This window comes from Cyprinus carpio, chromosome B4 (assembly GCF_018340385.1).
Source record: "Cyprinus carpio isolate SPL01 chromosome B4, ASM1834038v1, whole genome shotgun sequence".
Taxonomy (NCBI): Eukaryota; Metazoa; Chordata; class Actinopteri; order Cypriniformes; family Cyprinidae; genus Cyprinus; species Cyprinus carpio.
The window spans coordinates 10,096,689-10,115,926 of NC_056600.1; the positions used below are offsets into that span (position 1 = coordinate 10,096,689).

The 19,238-nt window shown below is 36.9% G+C and overlaps 2 protein-coding genes across 3 annotated transcripts; both read right to left on the reverse strand.

The window, feature by feature from the left end:
* Positions 1–5,481, reverse strand: LOC109066639 (interleukin-17 receptor A-like). The gene is made up of 11 exons (XM_042721898.1): positions 5,152–5,481; positions 4,006–4,030; positions 3,768–3,914; positions 3,296–3,420; positions 3,080–3,206; positions 2,938–2,985; positions 2,670–2,824; positions 2,471–2,545; positions 2,311–2,383; positions 2,096–2,215; positions 1–1,886 (listed from the first exon to the last, which is right to left on the reverse strand). The coding sequence occupies exons 1-11, from the start codon at positions 5,254–5,256 to the stop codon at positions 493–495; spliced, it is 2,394 nt and encodes a 797-aa protein (XP_042577832.1). The 5' UTR covers positions 5,257–5,481; the 3' UTR covers positions 1–492.
* Positions 5,482–14,159: 8,678 nt separating this feature from the next.
* LOC109066650 (ras-related and estrogen-regulated growth inhibitor-like protein) lies at positions 14,160–18,180 on the reverse strand. Of its 2 annotated transcripts, none has more exons than XM_019083699.2 (5): positions 17,858–18,180; positions 17,679–17,735; positions 17,241–17,314; positions 15,746–15,894; positions 14,160–15,197 (listed from the first exon to the last, which is right to left on the reverse strand). In XM_019083699.2, exons 1-5 carry the CDS (start codon positions 17,907–17,909, stop codon positions 14,912–14,914), a joined length of 618 nt encoding a protein of 205 aa, XP_018939244.1. In that variant the 5' UTR covers positions 17,910–18,180; the 3' UTR covers positions 14,160–14,911. The 2 variants fall into 2 exon arrangements, with proteins under 2 accessions (XP_018939244.1, XP_018939238.1); XM_019083693.2 differs by having other exon boundaries at positions 14,160–15,200; positions 17,858–18,165.
* Between the last annotated feature and the right edge of the window lie 1,058 nt (positions 18,181–19,238).

A 19,238-nucleotide genomic window follows, 5' to 3' on the forward strand; every position in this document is an offset into this window, starting at 1 on the left:
TTACCAAAGAAAGCTGCTTTATAAATTTAGAAATGTACTTATACAATATTATATACAAACTTCCATAAAAGGTTATAGCTGTTAAACTGGAATGAACAATTTAAAAAATAGTGCAATACAACAAAACATTTGATACAAGCAATTAATATGAAAAAACAATACAAATGTAACATTGCAAGCCCAACCAAATTACTTAGACTTGTGTTCAGTAGCTAAACATAAGCTTAAAATCATGTGATGTGCTGTTCTATATCAAGCTGTTTAACAACGTACTTGTTCTGCTCCACAGTAAAAGTGAACCGATCACACTCTGATGTTTATGTCTAATTATTCATGCTGAATATATAACATGTAATCACTTGTAAAACTGCTGATTACTGAACTCGTCTATCTAGGACAAGTGACAACCAACCACAGATTGTTCAAGAACATCCTGCCATGGTGTTACGGCACACTGCAAATGAAATAACAGTCAAAAGACGCACAAGAAATTCAGATCTCCATAGGTTTGGTGCAGAAACCAGAAGAGATCGGGCTGTTCAAGAAGAGGTCCATTTGTAACTTGGCCAGAGAGGAAAGGTCTTGTTGAAACTTGGGGTCCTCCCTCACTGTGGAATACCTGGAACCATATCCCTGATCGGACCCTCGTGATGGTCTCGTCTCAGAAGCACCCTCCATTTCACTTTCTTCCATCTCCACTGGCTGGGACATATCCATCTCCTGATACAGATGGAAGCTGTCCTCCATTGATGGTGGAGGTGCTATCAAAAAGCACTTTCTGCTGTCCATCGGACAATTTTCTGACGGTTCCCCCATTGGAATTGCAAAAGGAGGATGTGTATTTTCCACTGGTCCTGGTTCAGCGAGGAGACAAGGGTAAATTTGTGGGTCCATTGGTGTCCCAATACCAGTCACGCTGGGTAATTCAAGAGGATGTTCCATTGCTGGATAAAAGGAAAGTACTTCACTGAGCTCTGGCTGGACTCTTGGATTAATAATCACCACGGACGACTCTTCAGGGTTCTCTTGAATTTGTGGAATTACAGCACAGACGCTCTGGAAGTCTTGATTGATGTCTACCTCCTTCACAAGAATCGGGAGTCCGATGTTTAGCATGGGTGTTAATTCATATATTGGCTGCATGGGCATCTCAAGAAGTCGATCAGCTTCCCCTCTCACTTCCTCCTCGCTGGTCACGCACTCTTCCTCAAACCAGTCTGGATTCTTCATTTGGTACGCCTGGAATGCTTCGATTGCGTTCCTCAAGGCTTCGCCCGAGGGGCAGTTGAAGTACTCATCCTTTCCGATACCCTCGATACAGTGCTTCACTCCCTGCTGATACTTCTCCACATCGAGTATACGGAAATAGAGCTCCTCGAAATGCTTCATCAGCTTATATTTGACCGCAATGTCAAACATAGAAGGCACATCGCCTTCGCTGCTTACGTCGTCAAAGTAAGACACCAAATACTTCCCATAGGAAGCCGGGCGCTGCATATCAGGTGTAATCAGCTGAAGGGCGAGAGTCAGCATATCACCGACCGGAGAGCGCACGTCTTCCCGGAGGAGGATGCGAGGCTCTCCACACATCGCCCCCCACTTGGCTTGCACTCCTCGGGAACAAAGGACCAAGATCTTATTGGACGACTGCTCAATCTGTCGTTTTTTTTCCTCAAGCCACTGTAGCCGGCCAATGGTGCCGAGCCAAGTCGTGTCAAGTAGGTCTAGCACAACCTCAATGCCGCATTTGGCCCGCAGGAAGGCACAAAGCTTCAGGACTATGTCCGTGTAAAGGGGATGATCTCTGGAGTAGATGATTAATACAGATCGAGGACCGGAAGAAACTGGCGGTTCTAGAGGTGCTTCTATCTTTGGCTTTTCTTCACCTGAAATAAAATCATTTAAAAAGTTAGAAGCAGGTCTTCTAGAAGCAGGTCAAGATATTCCTTGAAACCAATTATTTACTGCATATTAGCTTATTATTAGATTAGATTAGAGTATTAGATTAGAGTATTATTTCAGTCCTAGCACTGTCTGGGTGGCTGACCCAATAACTAATAAAAATACCCATCTTACTGTAAATGTCACTGCTTACCTTTCGGTGGTTTCCTGCAGCGCAAATAAATAGCACAAATACAAACGGCACAAATTAAGAGACATAATCCAACACAAATGAACCAGAGTGCTGAGTTGTTTTCAGGAGGGCTTGTTGGTACTGTTGAACATATATATAAAATGAGTAAAGTTGTATTATGCTTTTTACATTTATTTTCTCACTAATTCAAAAGGTGAAGCTGTTTCCATACACACCAGGACCACATATGTTAAAAGTGTGATTCTTTCGACGACAGTCATTTCCACACTTATGGAAAAATGGCTGGATCTAAAAAGGAAAGAAAGCACCATTAAATCGACACACAAATCAATAATATTATTTTATGGTGTAATATGTTTCTTTAAGCCTACACACCTCAACATCAAAATTACAGCATGTACGTGACCAGTTCTCCAGGTCGTATGTCACATTTAGTAATGGCGTGCTCTCCTAAACACACACACAAAAAAACACCCTTTGAAAACAGTTCTGCACAGTTTTATGTGCAGAGTCATATTATCCAGCCTTATTCATTTGGATATATTTAAATAGACAAACAGATAACATGTCTTACATTATAAAGAGTCTTCATCTCGATGTCCCTGTTGCACATCAGAAAAACATGGTATTTTTCTACATTCTCTACAGGAGCAAATGCGACATACAGAGTACCCTTGCCATTCACATCTGTGGCCCTTTCTACAGTAATATTGGGCCGCCATGTATCCCCTAAGAGAAAAATCAAACCAGATGAATCTCATAGTATTAGAAGTGCATGCATACTTTAATACTTAACTTAAGCACTCAGGATTTCTAGGTATATAAATAGGCTCTTCTCTCACCTCTTTCAAAACAGATTTTGGTCGTTCGCATCAAACGATCGTCACAACCTATGGTTACAGATCGAAACCGAGGTATCATTCTGGATAGAAATTGTCATGTGGAAATATCTGAACAAAGAATTTTGTTTAATTTGTCACTTACCTGGAACATTAACCTTTCTGTAGATATTGTAATTGGTGTGTTGTAGATTCGGCTTGGGAAGGTTGGAGACGGTCACTTCATATGTGCTGTCTGGATCTACGACAACTTTATCCAAAGAAAAAGACCACTAGAATAAAATAGATCATACATTAGTATTTGTGAACATAAAGATATTAAAAATGCAAACAAACAAATAAATAAATAAATCAGTCTTGCCTTTTTGCCGGCACTATCCCTCATGGACTTAAAAACATTGAGGAACTTGTAATGAACACACAGATGTTCAATGGTGGATGACTTCATCACGCCAAGCTCTGTTCCTTTCAAATGAACTATGCTTCCTGCGGAAAAAGAAAAGAAAAGAAAGGGTTATTTAACTTTGATGACTACAATCCGGTCCTAACTGGGAGATAAATGCTTATTGAAATACAAAATTAAAATAAAGAGTCCTTTTATCCCCTTTTGAAACCATTAAATATGGCACTGTTTTAGTATTGGTGCACACATTTAGTAATGTAATTTCTTCATCATTAATTCCATCATAATTTTTAATACAGTAGAATATAGGTATACATGTATAAATTAAAATTGTCCATTACAAGTGATTTTTCCCAGAAATTGTCCAAGTAAATGGATTTTCACTTAGAGTAACATATCAGGCTAATCTGAAAATGCATATGTAACCCACCGTCATCCTTCGCTTTCCAATCGGCCACAATCACTGGTTCCAAATCACCTTTCAGATTGCTTCTTACATCAACATACACTGTTAAATCATCTGGTCCACTAGGAGTGAAATTTGAAGGAGTGAGCCATTCTTTATACATGCAATTATCTGTGAGGAAAAATAATCAAACCGCAGTCAAAATACAACCCACAATAATAATAATAAAAGAATACTGAAGAAAAAAGAAAGCAGGACTTACTGAACTCTGCTGTGCACTGTATTTCCTGGAAAGAGAGAGAGAGACACAAGCTGATGATAGAGACGGGCAGACACAGAAAAACATGGCTGCCATCGGAGCAGAGATTGTGTTCACACTGTGATCTGAATCAGATGGAAACAGAACTGCACTTCCTAACAGAATGCTCCAAATACACAGACATACGGACAGTGCTCTATGATAAAATACAGCAGATCCATCAGACATTTAAAACTCTTAAGAAACCAGGAGAAACTGCCGTATCTGTTAGGAGAACACAAAAACTGCTGTGTGTTTGCTGACAAATATATTACTGCCATGAAAGAAGAGAAAACACTCAACCTGCTCTGATCTGATGTCTCCAGCACATGTAGATTATATTATGCCATATTACTGTATTTTATTACTTTGATGTATATTTTGCCTCTGTAAATCTAATACTTTATCTAATTTTATTATATTTCTAACTTATACACTTACACCAATTCATTTTGCACTACATGCTTAATACTTTTTTATAAATTTATTATTATTACTATTATTTTTCTTTCTGTTAATACATATGTGCACTATTTTTAAGCAGCCCAGCTGCAACTGCTTTGGCAATACAAATGTACAGTTTTTGTCATGCCAATAAAGCTTACCTAAATTGAATTGAATTGAACTGAATTGAATTGAATTGAGAGAAAGAGAGACGTTTTTTAACATCTCTTTAATCACCATAAATCATTAATAAGATTTTTTTTTTTTTATATAATCAAGACACATTATACAGATATAAAAAATAGGTAAAGTCAACAAACTGAAAACATGACAACCCAGAAGAACCACCATATTTTCGTATCAAAAAACATTAAAAACATCATATAATCATTATCAAACATGAATGTTCAGAGATTCATCACAATTAACTTCACAAATGCAGTTATTAATGGCCCATCTGTATTTAAAGGTCTCTATATCCATTATTAAATTATATATTGTTTATATATAATTGAGAGAGAGAGAGAGAGAGAGCGCAATGGATCAGACGAAATATAACCCTCATTCAAAACTTAAACCCCCCCCCAAAGGGCCACATATCAGTGTCTAAATAAACAAATTTAATATATAAAAATAAATATTTAACACTTTGATGTATTATCTTACCTCTTGTGTACAGTTCAGAGAGCGCCCATCATCCATGAGTCTGAGATTTAGTACTACAGGTATGAAGGTGAAAAACACAGCACCTCTCAGGTACAAGAACTTCATGATTCGCCGTTTAACCTACATAAACCTTACTGAAGCTGGGTGAATACTCGTTTTAAAACAAGTTTTAATAGACGACTAAGCTCGACAACGACCAAGAGTAGGGTAAACAAGGTGGCGTAGGTGCAGGAAACAGCCGACCTAAAAAAGCTTCCTGGAATTATTGTAATATGCAAAGCAGTGACTCACACCTTGTGTACTTTGGAAACGCTGTCTGGTTATGTCGCGTCGCGTCGCGTCGTAGCAAGACGCGAAAAGGTGATAGTTTGTATTATTATTATTAATATTATTACTGTTATTGTTGTTGTTGTTGTTGTCGTGGCATTGAGTACAATTCACAAAAAAAAAAAAAAAAAACAGAGATTATGCAACGCCAAGGGAACAAGCAAAATATGGCAGATGAGTGAAAACACGACTTCAAACTAGAAAAAGAAAGGATAAAAAATTAAATGGATGGATGGATGGATGAATGAATGTTAAAACCCTTTATATTTTATAAAAGAAAGGACGACATTTGTATTAAACCGCGGTACCTTTTTATTTTGTTAGCTTAATTTAAACGTTGCATTTCCAAACTTTCTCTTTCCACATGAGGGCGCGACTTCCCCATTGTATGTAGGCCTGTTTATCAGTCTGTTAAAAATAGTCTGCTCCTCGTTTTCGTATGTAAATATAAGCAAATAAAAGTATAGATATTAGTAGCCTATACAGATATCAGTCCTGAAAATGTGATAATATAATATAGTAATTTCTTCCAGGATTTTTTTTTTTACTTGTATGTAAATATACATAGAACTCTGAACAACTCTTGCTTACCTATTATGCCCAAATCCTGAAATTAAAATATTACAATCTTTTTACACATTATAACATGTCCACACGGAGGCAGCATGTTCTTAATAAACATATACTTAAAATTTTTTTAAAAAAATATTTAAAAAAGTTAAATATAAATGCCACATATTACTAAATGGATGCACAGCTATATTATCCAAGCACTGTTAACATACACTCGCATGCTCTTTAAATATTTTACACTAAATGAGAATTCTTCTCATTTTTAGACCTCAAACAAACTATGCTGAAGAGAAATGAAACAGAGCAGATGAAGACAGAGTGTCAGCTCAGGTGATCTGTAACAGTCACAGTGTCAGTCTCTGTACTGCATACTGCACTAATAAACCAGACCCACAGTACAGACAACACACTGTCCCAGTCTCAAAATCCTCAGATTAACAGTGGCATCATAGAATGAGGGCTACCCACACCTAGCCCAGGTGTGCACACTCCTGTTTTCAAGTACTGGCCGGAGATTAGAGGAATCTAGGGAGCTAACATGTTGCATCTTGGGATTTGAAGGGAATTATTTGGATACTTCCATGCAGGTTGGACAAAAGCTTTGACTTTTATTAAAAAAATACCATCTTTCATCTCATCTATCATTCTGTCACCTTAGAAGTTACAATCAAACTTTTGCAATACTATTAAAAAGGGCTAGAAGCATCTTTAGTCTAAACTTTGTGCAGTATGTAGGCTACTATATTTTAAAAATATAAGCTCAATCTTATCAGAATACCAACAAGTAATCTGAGACTTTCTTTAGGTTGAGTGTTTTACAGTCATTTAATAGTTTATTATGTCTGCTAGGGATGCATTGTCAGAAATTGCACCTTTAAAAACAATCATGTCATATTCATCGCTTCTCTGTGATGAGATCACCTGTTATAGTAAATATATGGAAGAACGGTGAACCAATGAAAATAATGATTAGGGCTGACAACTCTGTGCTTTGACTGAATGAGATATATAAACAATAGCATGATGAAAATGCCAAGCTGGTGTGAAAATGGAGCAAAGAAATGTCACACACTGGCCAAATCCTTTAGTTCTTATGAGTTTGAAACAAGATTTTTTTGTTGATTGTAGTCGGGGTCAAAGACAATTTGGAAAATTACACCAGCAGAAAACTGAATCCGACCAATGACTCACTTTTTTCCAGCAGTATGTGTCAAAAAGGTCTTAACCGTAACCACGAGAGTAGTGCTTTGGTCCTGACACACTTATACACAATTAAACCAGGGCAGCTGAGAACACTTGTCAAAGCTAAGTTGTAAACCACAAAAACTAAAAAGAAATCCAAGAAAGCTCCACAATAATGGCAAATATATTTCTAGCTCAGGCCATTATCTTAAAAATAAAGGTTCCAATAGGGGGTCTTCATAGCAATACAATCGAAGAACTACTTTAGGTTCTCAAAAGAACCTTTCAGTGAATAGTTCTTTAAATAAGCATTTTTTTCTTAATCAAAACTATGGAGAACATTTCAGTACAATGGAGGTTCCATGTTAAAATTTCGTCATTGAAACTATCAATGCCAGCGAAGAAGCTTTATTTTTAAGAGTATGCTGAACGAATACATTGCACAAATATAGATGCTAACATACTGGAGGTGAATCTTCTGAAATAGACAAGAATAGGCCCAAGATGTTAATATAATTTTCTAACTTCTATTAGATGTGTCGGCCACTGGCAGACAATTTTCTACGTGGAAGATGTCCCACTGAGCTTCTAATAATCTGTGTGTTCGGTAGCCTAATGCCAGAAGTGCACTTGGATGTCACTGGCATTCAGACAAAATGGAAGTAGGCCATAGTGTTCTTCCTTAAGTGCCCTTAAGTGTTCGAAACACTGCCAACAGTGATTTTACCTCTCAGAAGCGTAGCTCATTTGAAAAATGCAGCTATGATCACTTTTAAATGAACATACCATGTTTTCATTTATGAAAGATAAGGCTTATCATGCATGATAGATATGATAAATACTGGGAAGAGCTTATTAATAACATAACCTAAACCAGTAGTTTATCTGTGTCTATATGATATAAAACAGAGCGTGAACAGTCATTGATCTACAGTTACACTGTACAGTGGGTCCAAAACATAGCTGAACACTTTTTAAGCTTCACTTAAAATGAATGTCATCGTAGGTAGGCTACTAGATGACAAAATATTCAACTATTAAACCGTTTATTTTACCACAGCCAACCCTTTCGTTTCTAAAGCGATGATATTCAAACAATTTAATGTCTTATTTCTAAGTTATTCAACAAAAAACAACCATGCAACATTCTGGGAACATTATTTTATGGTTACAAAAAATATAACCTAAAAACAACACTCACCTAAAGTTAGTATTTGGGTTCCACAAAATAACCAAACGGGAACCAACGTTCTGTGTTTGCTGGGTTAATACTTTTTATGGCAATTGTATTAACTTATACTCACATAATCCTACATCGCAATGTTCATAAAAATGTAAAATACTTAACGATCAAATGACTTAAAACAGGACAACATCATCCACATTTAGATCAGATCGCTTATCCGTGTTACTAAAACTGGCACTACTTTCATATTTCTGGTATTTCATATTTCACACAAACGCAACAGGCGCTATTTTGCGTTTCAGTTATCAATGTTACTGTAAGTAGCCTACTTCAAGTACTATTTTTTCTTAGTGGAATCTTTAGGATGATATACAGGTACAATTATAAAATAGTTTCATCTTTTAATTGACAAAATTTAATTTCTACGTTTTTATTTATTTTGTAATTAGCTGGTTCATAATTGTAGCCTACATTATTACACAGTAATGTTTATCTTTAGCGTAAAAGGAGATGGAATGAGGACTATTATGTAAATGATTTGTTCTCTTGTGCGTTTACGAGGAAGGACAAAACTGAGTGACTCTTCAGGAACAAACTAAGGCTTTGAGGTTCTCCAGATCTCTATCAGTGAGCCTACATTCCATTATGCAACCAGGCATATTTCACATATTTGTTTAATCCAAACAAATGAAGAATACATAAATGTAAAATAGTGCATGCCAAAAGAACACTTTCTATGAAACGCTCAAGTTCAATACAGCTTTTATCTCATCGATTTGTTTGCATGCTCATTTTAGCCTGGAATGGAACAGAATATTATCTTGATGGGTACGAGTGGGTTGCTATAAACTCTGTACTGTTGCCTCCCCCTGCTCAGGGCCCGGAGAAGAATGGAGTTCCATAAGGTCTCCTGAAAGTAAACTTTGTGTCCTGAAGGAGACTTGGCAGGGATGGCAGAATTGGATAGGACAGCGCACACTTTAGCTCCAATAACTCTTTGGCCCCTTCAACACACATACTTACATAACCAGCTTACATGAGTGGTTTACCTAAATGAAGTTATTTAGAAATCAAAATGCACCTCGACCTCAACAAAGACCTAGTTTCTCCACCAGCGGCATTCAATGATGTCTCAGCTCAGATCTACAGGCGTCCTCTTTATATGCTGTTATACTCTGCTACATTCCCAGGCAGCATACCTGAGCTGGGTTAAACCCAGCATAGCAGCCGGGCGAGAGCCACTGCTCATCATCTCAGCGCACATACCTGCAGTCTGGAAGTGTGTGTGGCTGTGGCAGTACGCTCCAGTTGCAGCTGGTTTATCTGTGCCATCTCTGCGCTCGCTTCCTGTCAGTGTAGTTTGAAACGCAGCTGGTGCCAAATCTTACCTTTAAACATGAGTGGCATAAGATGTTAAAGTGTTTTATGGTGTCTGTAAATAAAATCAGGTCTGTTAAGATTTCAAGTCAAAATGAAGATGCACTGTAGAACTATGTTGTAGATTTTAAAATAATTTTTAGAAACAATTCAGGCCATTCAACTGGGTCAGTACTCACTTTTAACTGCTTGTGGGTCATGAAAAATAGGTCATAGATTTAGATTTTGTCTGTTCATTAGCAACAGGTAGAAAAAAACAAAAATAGATATTTTAAATTTTATATTTAAAATACATTAATCATATTTTTATTAATTTAATATTTTATGCACTACAAACACACACACATGTATATATGCTGTTAAAATACATATATATTTAACATATTTATATTTACTGTGTGTGTATAAAAATGGTATATCGATATGAAAAAGGGAAGAGAAAAACTTTCCTTTTTTGTTGTTGTTTTTGTTTATGTGTTTATTTAATCAAAGTCTATGATATTTAGTCACAAAGTCACAAATATCCTCCACTGTGAAGTCAAAAGCAACACACGCACAAAAATGGAAAGACATACCATAATTTAATGTTTTTAAGAGCTTTCCAAAACTAGGCACTGGTAAAACATAATCTATTCTACTGTAATATAATGCAAAAATGAGTTAATGATAATTCATAAATAAATGAAAATTACATCACTGCTAATTTTAGTTGGCCATGCCAACAGGCCAAACTTTGACCTCTCGTGTCTGAGGGTCTCACCTGCTTTTAGGTATAGTTTAGTAGATACACAACCACCTAAACCAGTTTGACACTGCTACTAATCCTAAATAACCAGTTTCATCCAGCTAGAAACCGTGTAAAGCCAGCTTCCATGTGAACTTTGAAGCATGTTAGCATCATTACGCTATAAATTAAACAGCACTATACAGTGAAAGAATCTGTAATCTCGCTGTGTATTCCCCACCACGCTCTCCATCTTCTTATTGTCATGTGAGCGTGTATTCTTTTGCGTTCCATACATGTGCGCTAATGTGATAATATGTCTTAAACAAATCACCCTCCCACTGAACTTAACATATATCAGCTTCTCATGCCGCCAATGCAACATACATAAATGCATTAAATGTGGGTCAATAAAAGTTTACAACAAAGTCCGATCTTTTTGATGTGGAGGCCAATATCTGTTGCCCCATTCATCCAGACAGAACGGGATGCATTTAAAAACACAGTGTATAACATCAGTATCACAACACACTGAACTCAAGCCTCGGGAAGAAATGAATCAAAGAATCATTTTCTCCTGTGCTAATCAGATCCATATGTTAGGCCTTTATTCCGCTGGCCTCATCAAAGAGATTCCAGCCGGCCGCTGCAAGGCAATCCCTTGGCTCAGTTATGAATTAGCTTTCAGCTATTATGGTTTATGGTGTGCATGGCACTTTCTTTCCATCTCCTTCTCAGGCAACGTCTTGTTTTTGTAAGAGCACACGCAAGGTGCAGTGACAGTGGAAATGAAAACACAATTTCCCGTCTCTCTTTACATTAGCAGTCCAGAAGTGTACGGGTTCCCACAGTCAAATCACCTCAGACTGAATTCCAGCGGATGTGCTGTTAATTAATGGCTAATCAGTCCTAGCTTTCATTAGCATGGCTTGTGTACACACGTTAATGAGAGACTGATTACATGTGCATGAAAACTAAACATAGGATTGATTCAATATTCAAATTTTTACTTTGCATTAGCATCAAAATGATTCTTAAAAAAGCTACAAATACGCATTGATACTCCTGCTTGTGGAGTAAGTCATGATCTCAAAGAAGTTTTTAACAAATTTGAGTTACCCCCTCCATAAGCAGGTCAATATTTTATACACAATATGTTACGAATTCAGTGTGTGTTAAATGGGTGATTACATGCAAAAGTGTTGTATAGTCCTACAACATTAAGGTGCACTAATTAATTAAAATGTTGAAGAAATTAATGTTACTTTTTGTTCAAAATGTCATGAGATATTTGTAGGATAATAAAAGCTGCTTTATTCTACCTAAAGCAGGTTGCCTTATGGGGGCAGCCGTTTTGAGATCACATGAGCAGCTGAATACTGCTAACTTTATTTCAGTAACACTCCTGTGATTGAAAAACAAATGAATAAATAAAAATACTGAGTACTCATTTTATTTACTGATTCAACCGAACTATATAAGGTTACACTGATTATAACAATCAGAATCCAAAGAGCATGTGATGAACGGCCCTTTAAGATTGTACTTTGATGATTCATTTAGAAGCACTGAGAGGGAAATGTGAGAATCACCTGCTGCCAGCGAGTCGTCCTCTATGGAGGTAGAAGACAGTACTTCCATCTGTGATGGGTATACGGTCTGTTGCAGTTAGGTCATTCTGCGTGCCAATTTGTGTTGGTCAGGTGTTGAGGATCGGCTGAAGATCCAGCGTTTGCCAAGAATACCTGAAGCAGGATCAACAGCAAATCTCTCATAATGGGTCACTTGCTTTCCAGCAACACCTCTTTCTTTTGATTCTTCTGCTGCTCATCCTTCCACATGTTTGCACATGTAAACACACACCACCCATCCACTCCATGGCCTCTCCTCCCCCTGTAGCCTACCAGCTGCTTTACCGGGTGAATGAAGATACGAGAACATGGCGTGGTAAACAATGTTATTCATAATGTCACAAATTTAAAAGAGCTTAAGATGGGAGGATAAGTTTGAGTTATGACAGCAGGTTTCTTTTCTTTTCTCCTTGTTGACAGTACAAACAAAGTAAAAACAGAGTATTAAGATGACTTAAAAGGAGCTGCATAGTTAGATCTGAAAGCTGCGATTAACAAAGCAAAACCGAGGTGAGTTGATGCAATTCTTATCACATGTGACGGTTTATGATAATGAATAATTCCTGTCAAACATACATAGTCCTAACCTTACCCCTTACTTCAAAAAGTGAATATGCAGTGTTAAATTAGCTATTTAAATGAATATTATTAAGCTATTATATACAAAATCAGGAATTTCATACAGCAGGCAACAGAGAAGACAAAGTAGTGTAGGTTAAATTTAAAGGTAATGTGTGGAATATCTGCAACAACTAGAGACAGGTAGCAGAATGGCTACAAACTCATTTTAAACACTTCCCTCATCAACCTTGGTTTGGATAAACAGGTTCCCTCATCCCAACTTGCACTGTTGCCTGTATGTTGGGCTAAACTGAGTCACTCAAACAAACAGATTGCAATTCCTTTTGGCGTCACTAGAGGCGCTACAACGGCATCCATCTGCTGTATTCCAAACAGGATAAATTTGACTCTGAAGGCCACTTTCAAACCAAAGCTGCTGGCCAATTGAAAGGGCCCTTCAAAAGTAATGATTTTGAAACGAACAACAGATGAACACTACAAGTCTAACACCAACTTTAACACTAAATTCTGATTGTTTGACAGGCCCAACAAAGCTGTCCGGCTTGAAGAAAGTAACGGTAAGTTGAAAAACATGTTTAGATATTAATAGGAAGAAAGAACCATGGTTCATCTCCCCAAAAGAAGAGGGAGTTTGCAAAACATGAGCTAAAAGTGAAATTCCCAGCATGTTTAGCTCTTCCAGGGTGTTTATCCAGGAATCAATATGTGATGACAAGACCCTCATAAGCAAAACACCTTGTGTTTCATATCTCCTTTTGAATCAATGCTGTACAAACAGCCATCTGCTCCTCTCCCCTATGTTTTAGCTTCTGCAGGTGAGAACTAGAGAGACTCAATCCACAGTCTGGCTCTCAAATATTACTCAGCAGTTGTTGGAAACCGTTGTGCTGGATGTTGGCCAGACGTCCAAAGGGTCAACAAAAGAGTTGAGTTTTGACCTTCCATTGCCAGTGTGAGGAATGAACCAGAAGCAACATCAGCTGATATTTTACACCATCAATTTACTACTTTTTTTTTTTAATAGTTTTAATAGTAAAAGTAAACAGTAGTGTGCAAGCATTCCATTAAAAAAGTAATTTCAGAAAGTAATTTGCAGTTTGTACAATATGTCATGTACTATGCATCTGGTAATTTGTAGAACAAATTAGAACCAGCTAAATGACTCACCGTACATTTTATTGGTGCTTTCCAAAACCTCAGTCTGTTCATCATTATCTCTTCACTGTAATGTCAACTTGCTACCTGAAGCAATTCTGTTGCGTAACATTGAAGATAATGCCATTCTGGTGAACATTTCAGAAAAATTATTCAGTACTGCATACCTATCACTAATTTTCTGGTCAGGCCATTTTTTTTTTTTTTTTTTTTCAATTTTGACTTAAATACCTTTGGATGTCCATTCCTACAAAAATGAAAAGATGCTTGGTCAAAATTGTCACATTTTAATGGACAGCTGTTTTTGTTTTACAAGAATTTGGAGATATTTAAAACCCATAAATGTGATGACACGTCCTTGCTCACATCATACATATAGAAAGTGATTAAATTACATCAAACAGTGAGTGAAGTTCTTTATACTGCACAAACAAATTTGAAGTGAAACACAAGAAACATTTCCTTTGCATACATAGCAAGCTAACCTATGTTTCACTACCTCAGGGTTGACTTTTAATGGTAGTTTCTCAAATCGTCAAGCTGAAATATCACCTTAGTTGACATTTAAACATCCTAAGAAGTGATTAAAGAAACATTTAAGGCAAAAAACAGAGATGTGCAGCTATACACAGATTAGGATATTGTATTTTGCATTAATAAAATTAAACCTATTTTAAATGTTTGCCACCATGACATTAAATGTTGACAATTGACACATTATCTCATTTCCACAATGCAATACCATTCTCATTTACATTACGGTAATGAAAAATTATGAGGTAAATGTCAAGAAAATATTGTTGCAATGCAAAACGGTTAATTTTCTTGAAGCCAAGAAAGTTTTTGTTTTCTTTTGACTTTAGGGTGAAAAATGTCCTTGTTCTTGATGTGTTTCATGAGCTCCACCCCGGTAATGACTGTTTGGCCAAGACAAGGCATCAACAATAAGCGACGAGTAACTACAGTTTATAAACAAATTTGACATCTTAAATGCCAGTCCTGTAGCAATTGTCCAAGTTCATTTTAAACAGATTTCCGTCGTTTTCCGAAGACGTTATTGATGAGTTTGGCCATGGATTTCGAACCGCTAGGACGACGGCGGCGCTCCTTTGCCTTGCCTCCCAGACTGGCATTGCGCACAATCTTAGAGAACATGAGCACCACCTCCTGGTAGTGCTCCGCAGCAGACAACTCATAGAACTGACAGCGGCCCTCAGACGCCAACTTCTGGCCTTCTTCCCTGTCCACTTCCCGCATGTGGCACAAGTCTTGCTTATTGCCCACCAGGAAAATCACAGAGTCTGCGTCCCTGCTGTCAAAAGGGTACAAACATCACTGAAGTTGTTTCACTATTTGCTACTTGCTAAAATATAGCTTTATCAGATATCAAAATTCCTCTGAATGCTGTTGATCAGATTAAGATAACTGGCAATGTCTGGTAATGCTTAATTTACTATAACCAAAGCAAAAGGAGCAGAAAGAACAGCCTGAAAGCATAGAAATAATGAATAAACAAATAAATGTCAATGTGAATAGAATAAAAACATATCAATATTCCACTTGTTTCTGCTATAAAGTGAATTTACCTCAAATGCATCTACTTGATCATTGAAAATTTCTCAATAGCCAAGGCTAAACTAAAAATAGATGTTTTTCCTTGAATCTCTGAGTCACCAGCTCATCCACCCATCAGCACTGCCCACATACTCAATTCAACAATCCTCCTCAATGTGAACCGAAGCTGGTGAATTATGGACACCCACATAAGAGCAACACTTATATATGGACAGAAATAGACATATCTTCTGCTGCCTGAGGGTGTTGTTGTGAACAGCATGTACTCAGAGTGGCCACTACCTTTTAGATCCTCCCAGGTGAAGCTCTCGGATCAGGTGCACTATGGCTTTGGCCGTGACGAAGGAGGAACGATCGCTGATGTCGTAAACGACCACAAAGCCATCGGCCCAGTGGATCTGCTCATTGAGTGTGGACTTCCCCTCGCATGGCTGCACAAAGAAATCACACATCCAAATATGTTTTACAAAACTAATATAGTCTATAATCCATAATAATGCTTTCTCCAGTAAAAAAAACGAAACAATCCCCTGTTGTCCTCTCACATCAAAATCCCCGTATATTTCTTTAAAACTGTTTTGGAATGTTTTTGCTTTTAAACTGTACTTGATCTGTGCATATTTCTCACCTGATTCAGAAAAGACAACTTTTTCACAGGAGATTGCAATATTATAGATATGAGGCAACACTTTGAAGTTCAAAAGAGTCTTAATGATGGATTGGTTTCTTATAAACATTCTGCCATTCTGACGGCACCCGTTCACTGCAGTGAATCTCCCGGAGGGCAAGTGATGTAATGCTAAATTTCTCCAAGTCTGTTCCAATGAAGAAACAAACTCAACTACATCTTGGATGGCAAGGTGGGTACATTTTCAGCAAATGTTCAATTTTGGGCAAACTATAATTGGCCCCATGCTGTTTTTAAAGAAAACCAGGGACAATACCAAATCATTTTTCTTAGTAATCTACAATTATGCCACAAATACTGTCGATTAAGCTTAGCTTATATTAAACCAGCAGTATGATTAAATGGGATTGTGAAGAAAATCAGGATAATCAACTGTACCCCCAAGAGGCACAGATGGTATCCAATCACATAATGGGCAACAGATTGCTAAAATAATTGGATTTTATCTAAGAGAAAAACACACTCATCCTCCTAGACTGTATTTACCTCATTTTAACCACATTAATAATATATATTAGGTTCAGGAAGGAAAAAGTATATTTTAAAATACACACTTCATCTCATATTACTTCACTCTTGTGTGGTTATACAAGGGTTATATCCAAATAATAATATAAGTGTTCAGGGCTAATATAGTCTTACAGTCTTGAGCAGGGCTGACTGGTGCATTATATACTGCTAGCTGTGTCTGGAGCTTGTGGAAAGATTATATAAGGCAGCTCTGCAATACTCATTAACGCCAGTAAAACAGACGATACCAGCTTTCTTCTGGATACACACCAATAGTTAGTAGGTTAACCCTTTTTGCTTTTGATGATGCCAAGGTCTCTGGAAAATGTCTTAACTAGTCAAGTCTATGAATTGGGCTGCTTACAGTAAAATCCATATACATATACAACACACACAAGCAGTGAAATTCAGTCTACATGTATAAACAGGCAAAGGTTAAGCAATCTTAAAGAAAGATCACTGGAATATGCACAGTTAGTCATGCTCACTTTAGCACACTAAACCATAAGGTGCTTTATGGAGGCACTGCCTTGATTACTACTACAGTAGTGTAATAACAGTTGCATATTATCCACATACCTGAGAACATGGGTCATACAGTTCGAGATTAAGCTGTCTTCCATCAATAGACATACGCTTTCTGTAGATGCACTCTGTAAAGGCAAGAACAGATCACATCAGATACAAAAGATTCCTGCACATACAGTAAACTGCTGTGATTCACTGGCACGCTGTGCGTAGCCTACTTGGCACTGCACCCATTAGTGCAATTGCCCTTGTAGAGCATTGCTGGATGGTCTCACAAACACCCAGATATAAAAACACAAAGTCAAAATTACACAAAATACCACAAAAGCAGATTATTGAACTTTTAAGTGACTGATTTTGCAAGCATTTGGTTACACCCCCCATATACCTCATCAGTCCTGCACTCTTCTCCAAGCCTATTAATAGACCCTCTCTGAACAACAATAGTAAAAATGCAACAATATGAAAACACTATAACAAATAGGATACCTGATGATGATGCATATTCTCCAATGAATCGTCTGGTTAGAAATCGAACAATAAGTGCTGTAAACGTAGAGAAGAAAACAAAATATGAAGCATGTTCTTTTTGTAATTTGCACTGCATTGTGCAAATTGTGTATAATACACACGCACACTTAGATATAATATATAAACATGAGACGTACCTGATTTCCCGACACCCTCGGATCCTAGAACTGCAACTTTTATGTCATTCATTATGATTTGTAGAAACGCGTAAAGTTCGCGAAGGAATAAAACTCAAACGCGTCGACTGTGTTTAACGCACGCTCCACATTTCAGTCACTGTGCGGGACGCTTTTAAAAACAGTGGACAGTGAACGCAAGAAAGAACTGATGCATCCCCTGGTCTTTCAGAGCCGTGTTGATCAGGTGTTTGTCAGACAGACTCTGCCTCTCCAACGCTGCTCTCGGCACGAGCATTCACACCATTCTGACGTCGCGGTGACGCAAACCGCAGCTGGAGCCAAAACATCGCAGGATCTGATGTTTGTGGACGGCCGAAAGAGGCTGCGCTTTGTTGCCATGTTTTTTTTTGTTTTTGTTTTTGTTTTTTTTGTTTGCTGTACTATTTGATTCATGGTTGTAGCTACTCATCAACATTTTGTTCTTGTCTGAAATATGCGACAACCTATAATGCTATAGCCTACTATTATGAAAAAAAAAAAAAAAAAAAAAAACACTCCATAAACATTAAAAAGGCTATATAGGACAACAACAACAACAACAAAAAAAATAACTTTTTAATAATAATGAATGCACACTCAACAAACAATAAGAGTTTTATCATATAGGCCTGTATATCTATGGAGCACTGGTTGCTGTCAGACTCCTTGTGCAAATAAAAATTCACTGGATTATTACAATTAATGGCAAATGAATGTTTGGAAATGTAAACTGATATTTCCTACTGACACACTACAGCAAAAGATAGAAATAACTGACTTAAAACCATTTTTAATTGGTGAAAATACTAGTGTTCTAATAATTTTGGTCACCACTGTATAGTGAACAATATATACATTTAGAATAATGGATTTAATAAAATAAATATTTAATTTTAAAAGTTGATGCGTTATTTCAGAGTCAGATGAATCATTGATATTATAATAAATATAGATAACATATAGCAAACAATAAGTGTTTTATATATTTTGAATAATAGATATATCAAAATAAATATTCAAATTCAAAAGATGAGGCCTTATGATTTAGATTAATCATTTATATTATAGTACATATATAGCCTATAATATATATCAAATAATAAGGGGTTTATACATTTTGAATAATGGATTTAATAAAACAAAAAAGGTCACACTTTAGTTTGGGGACCACAACTGACTATTAACTACAACTTTCCCCTCAATAAACTCCTAAATTGATGTTTAGTAATAGTTAGTCAGGTAGTTGTCAAGTCTAGGTATGGGGTTGGATTAAGGGATCTAAAATATGATCATGCACAATAAGCCATTAATACAGTATGTGCAAAACAATATGAGGTCAAAGTGTGAATGCAAAAATATT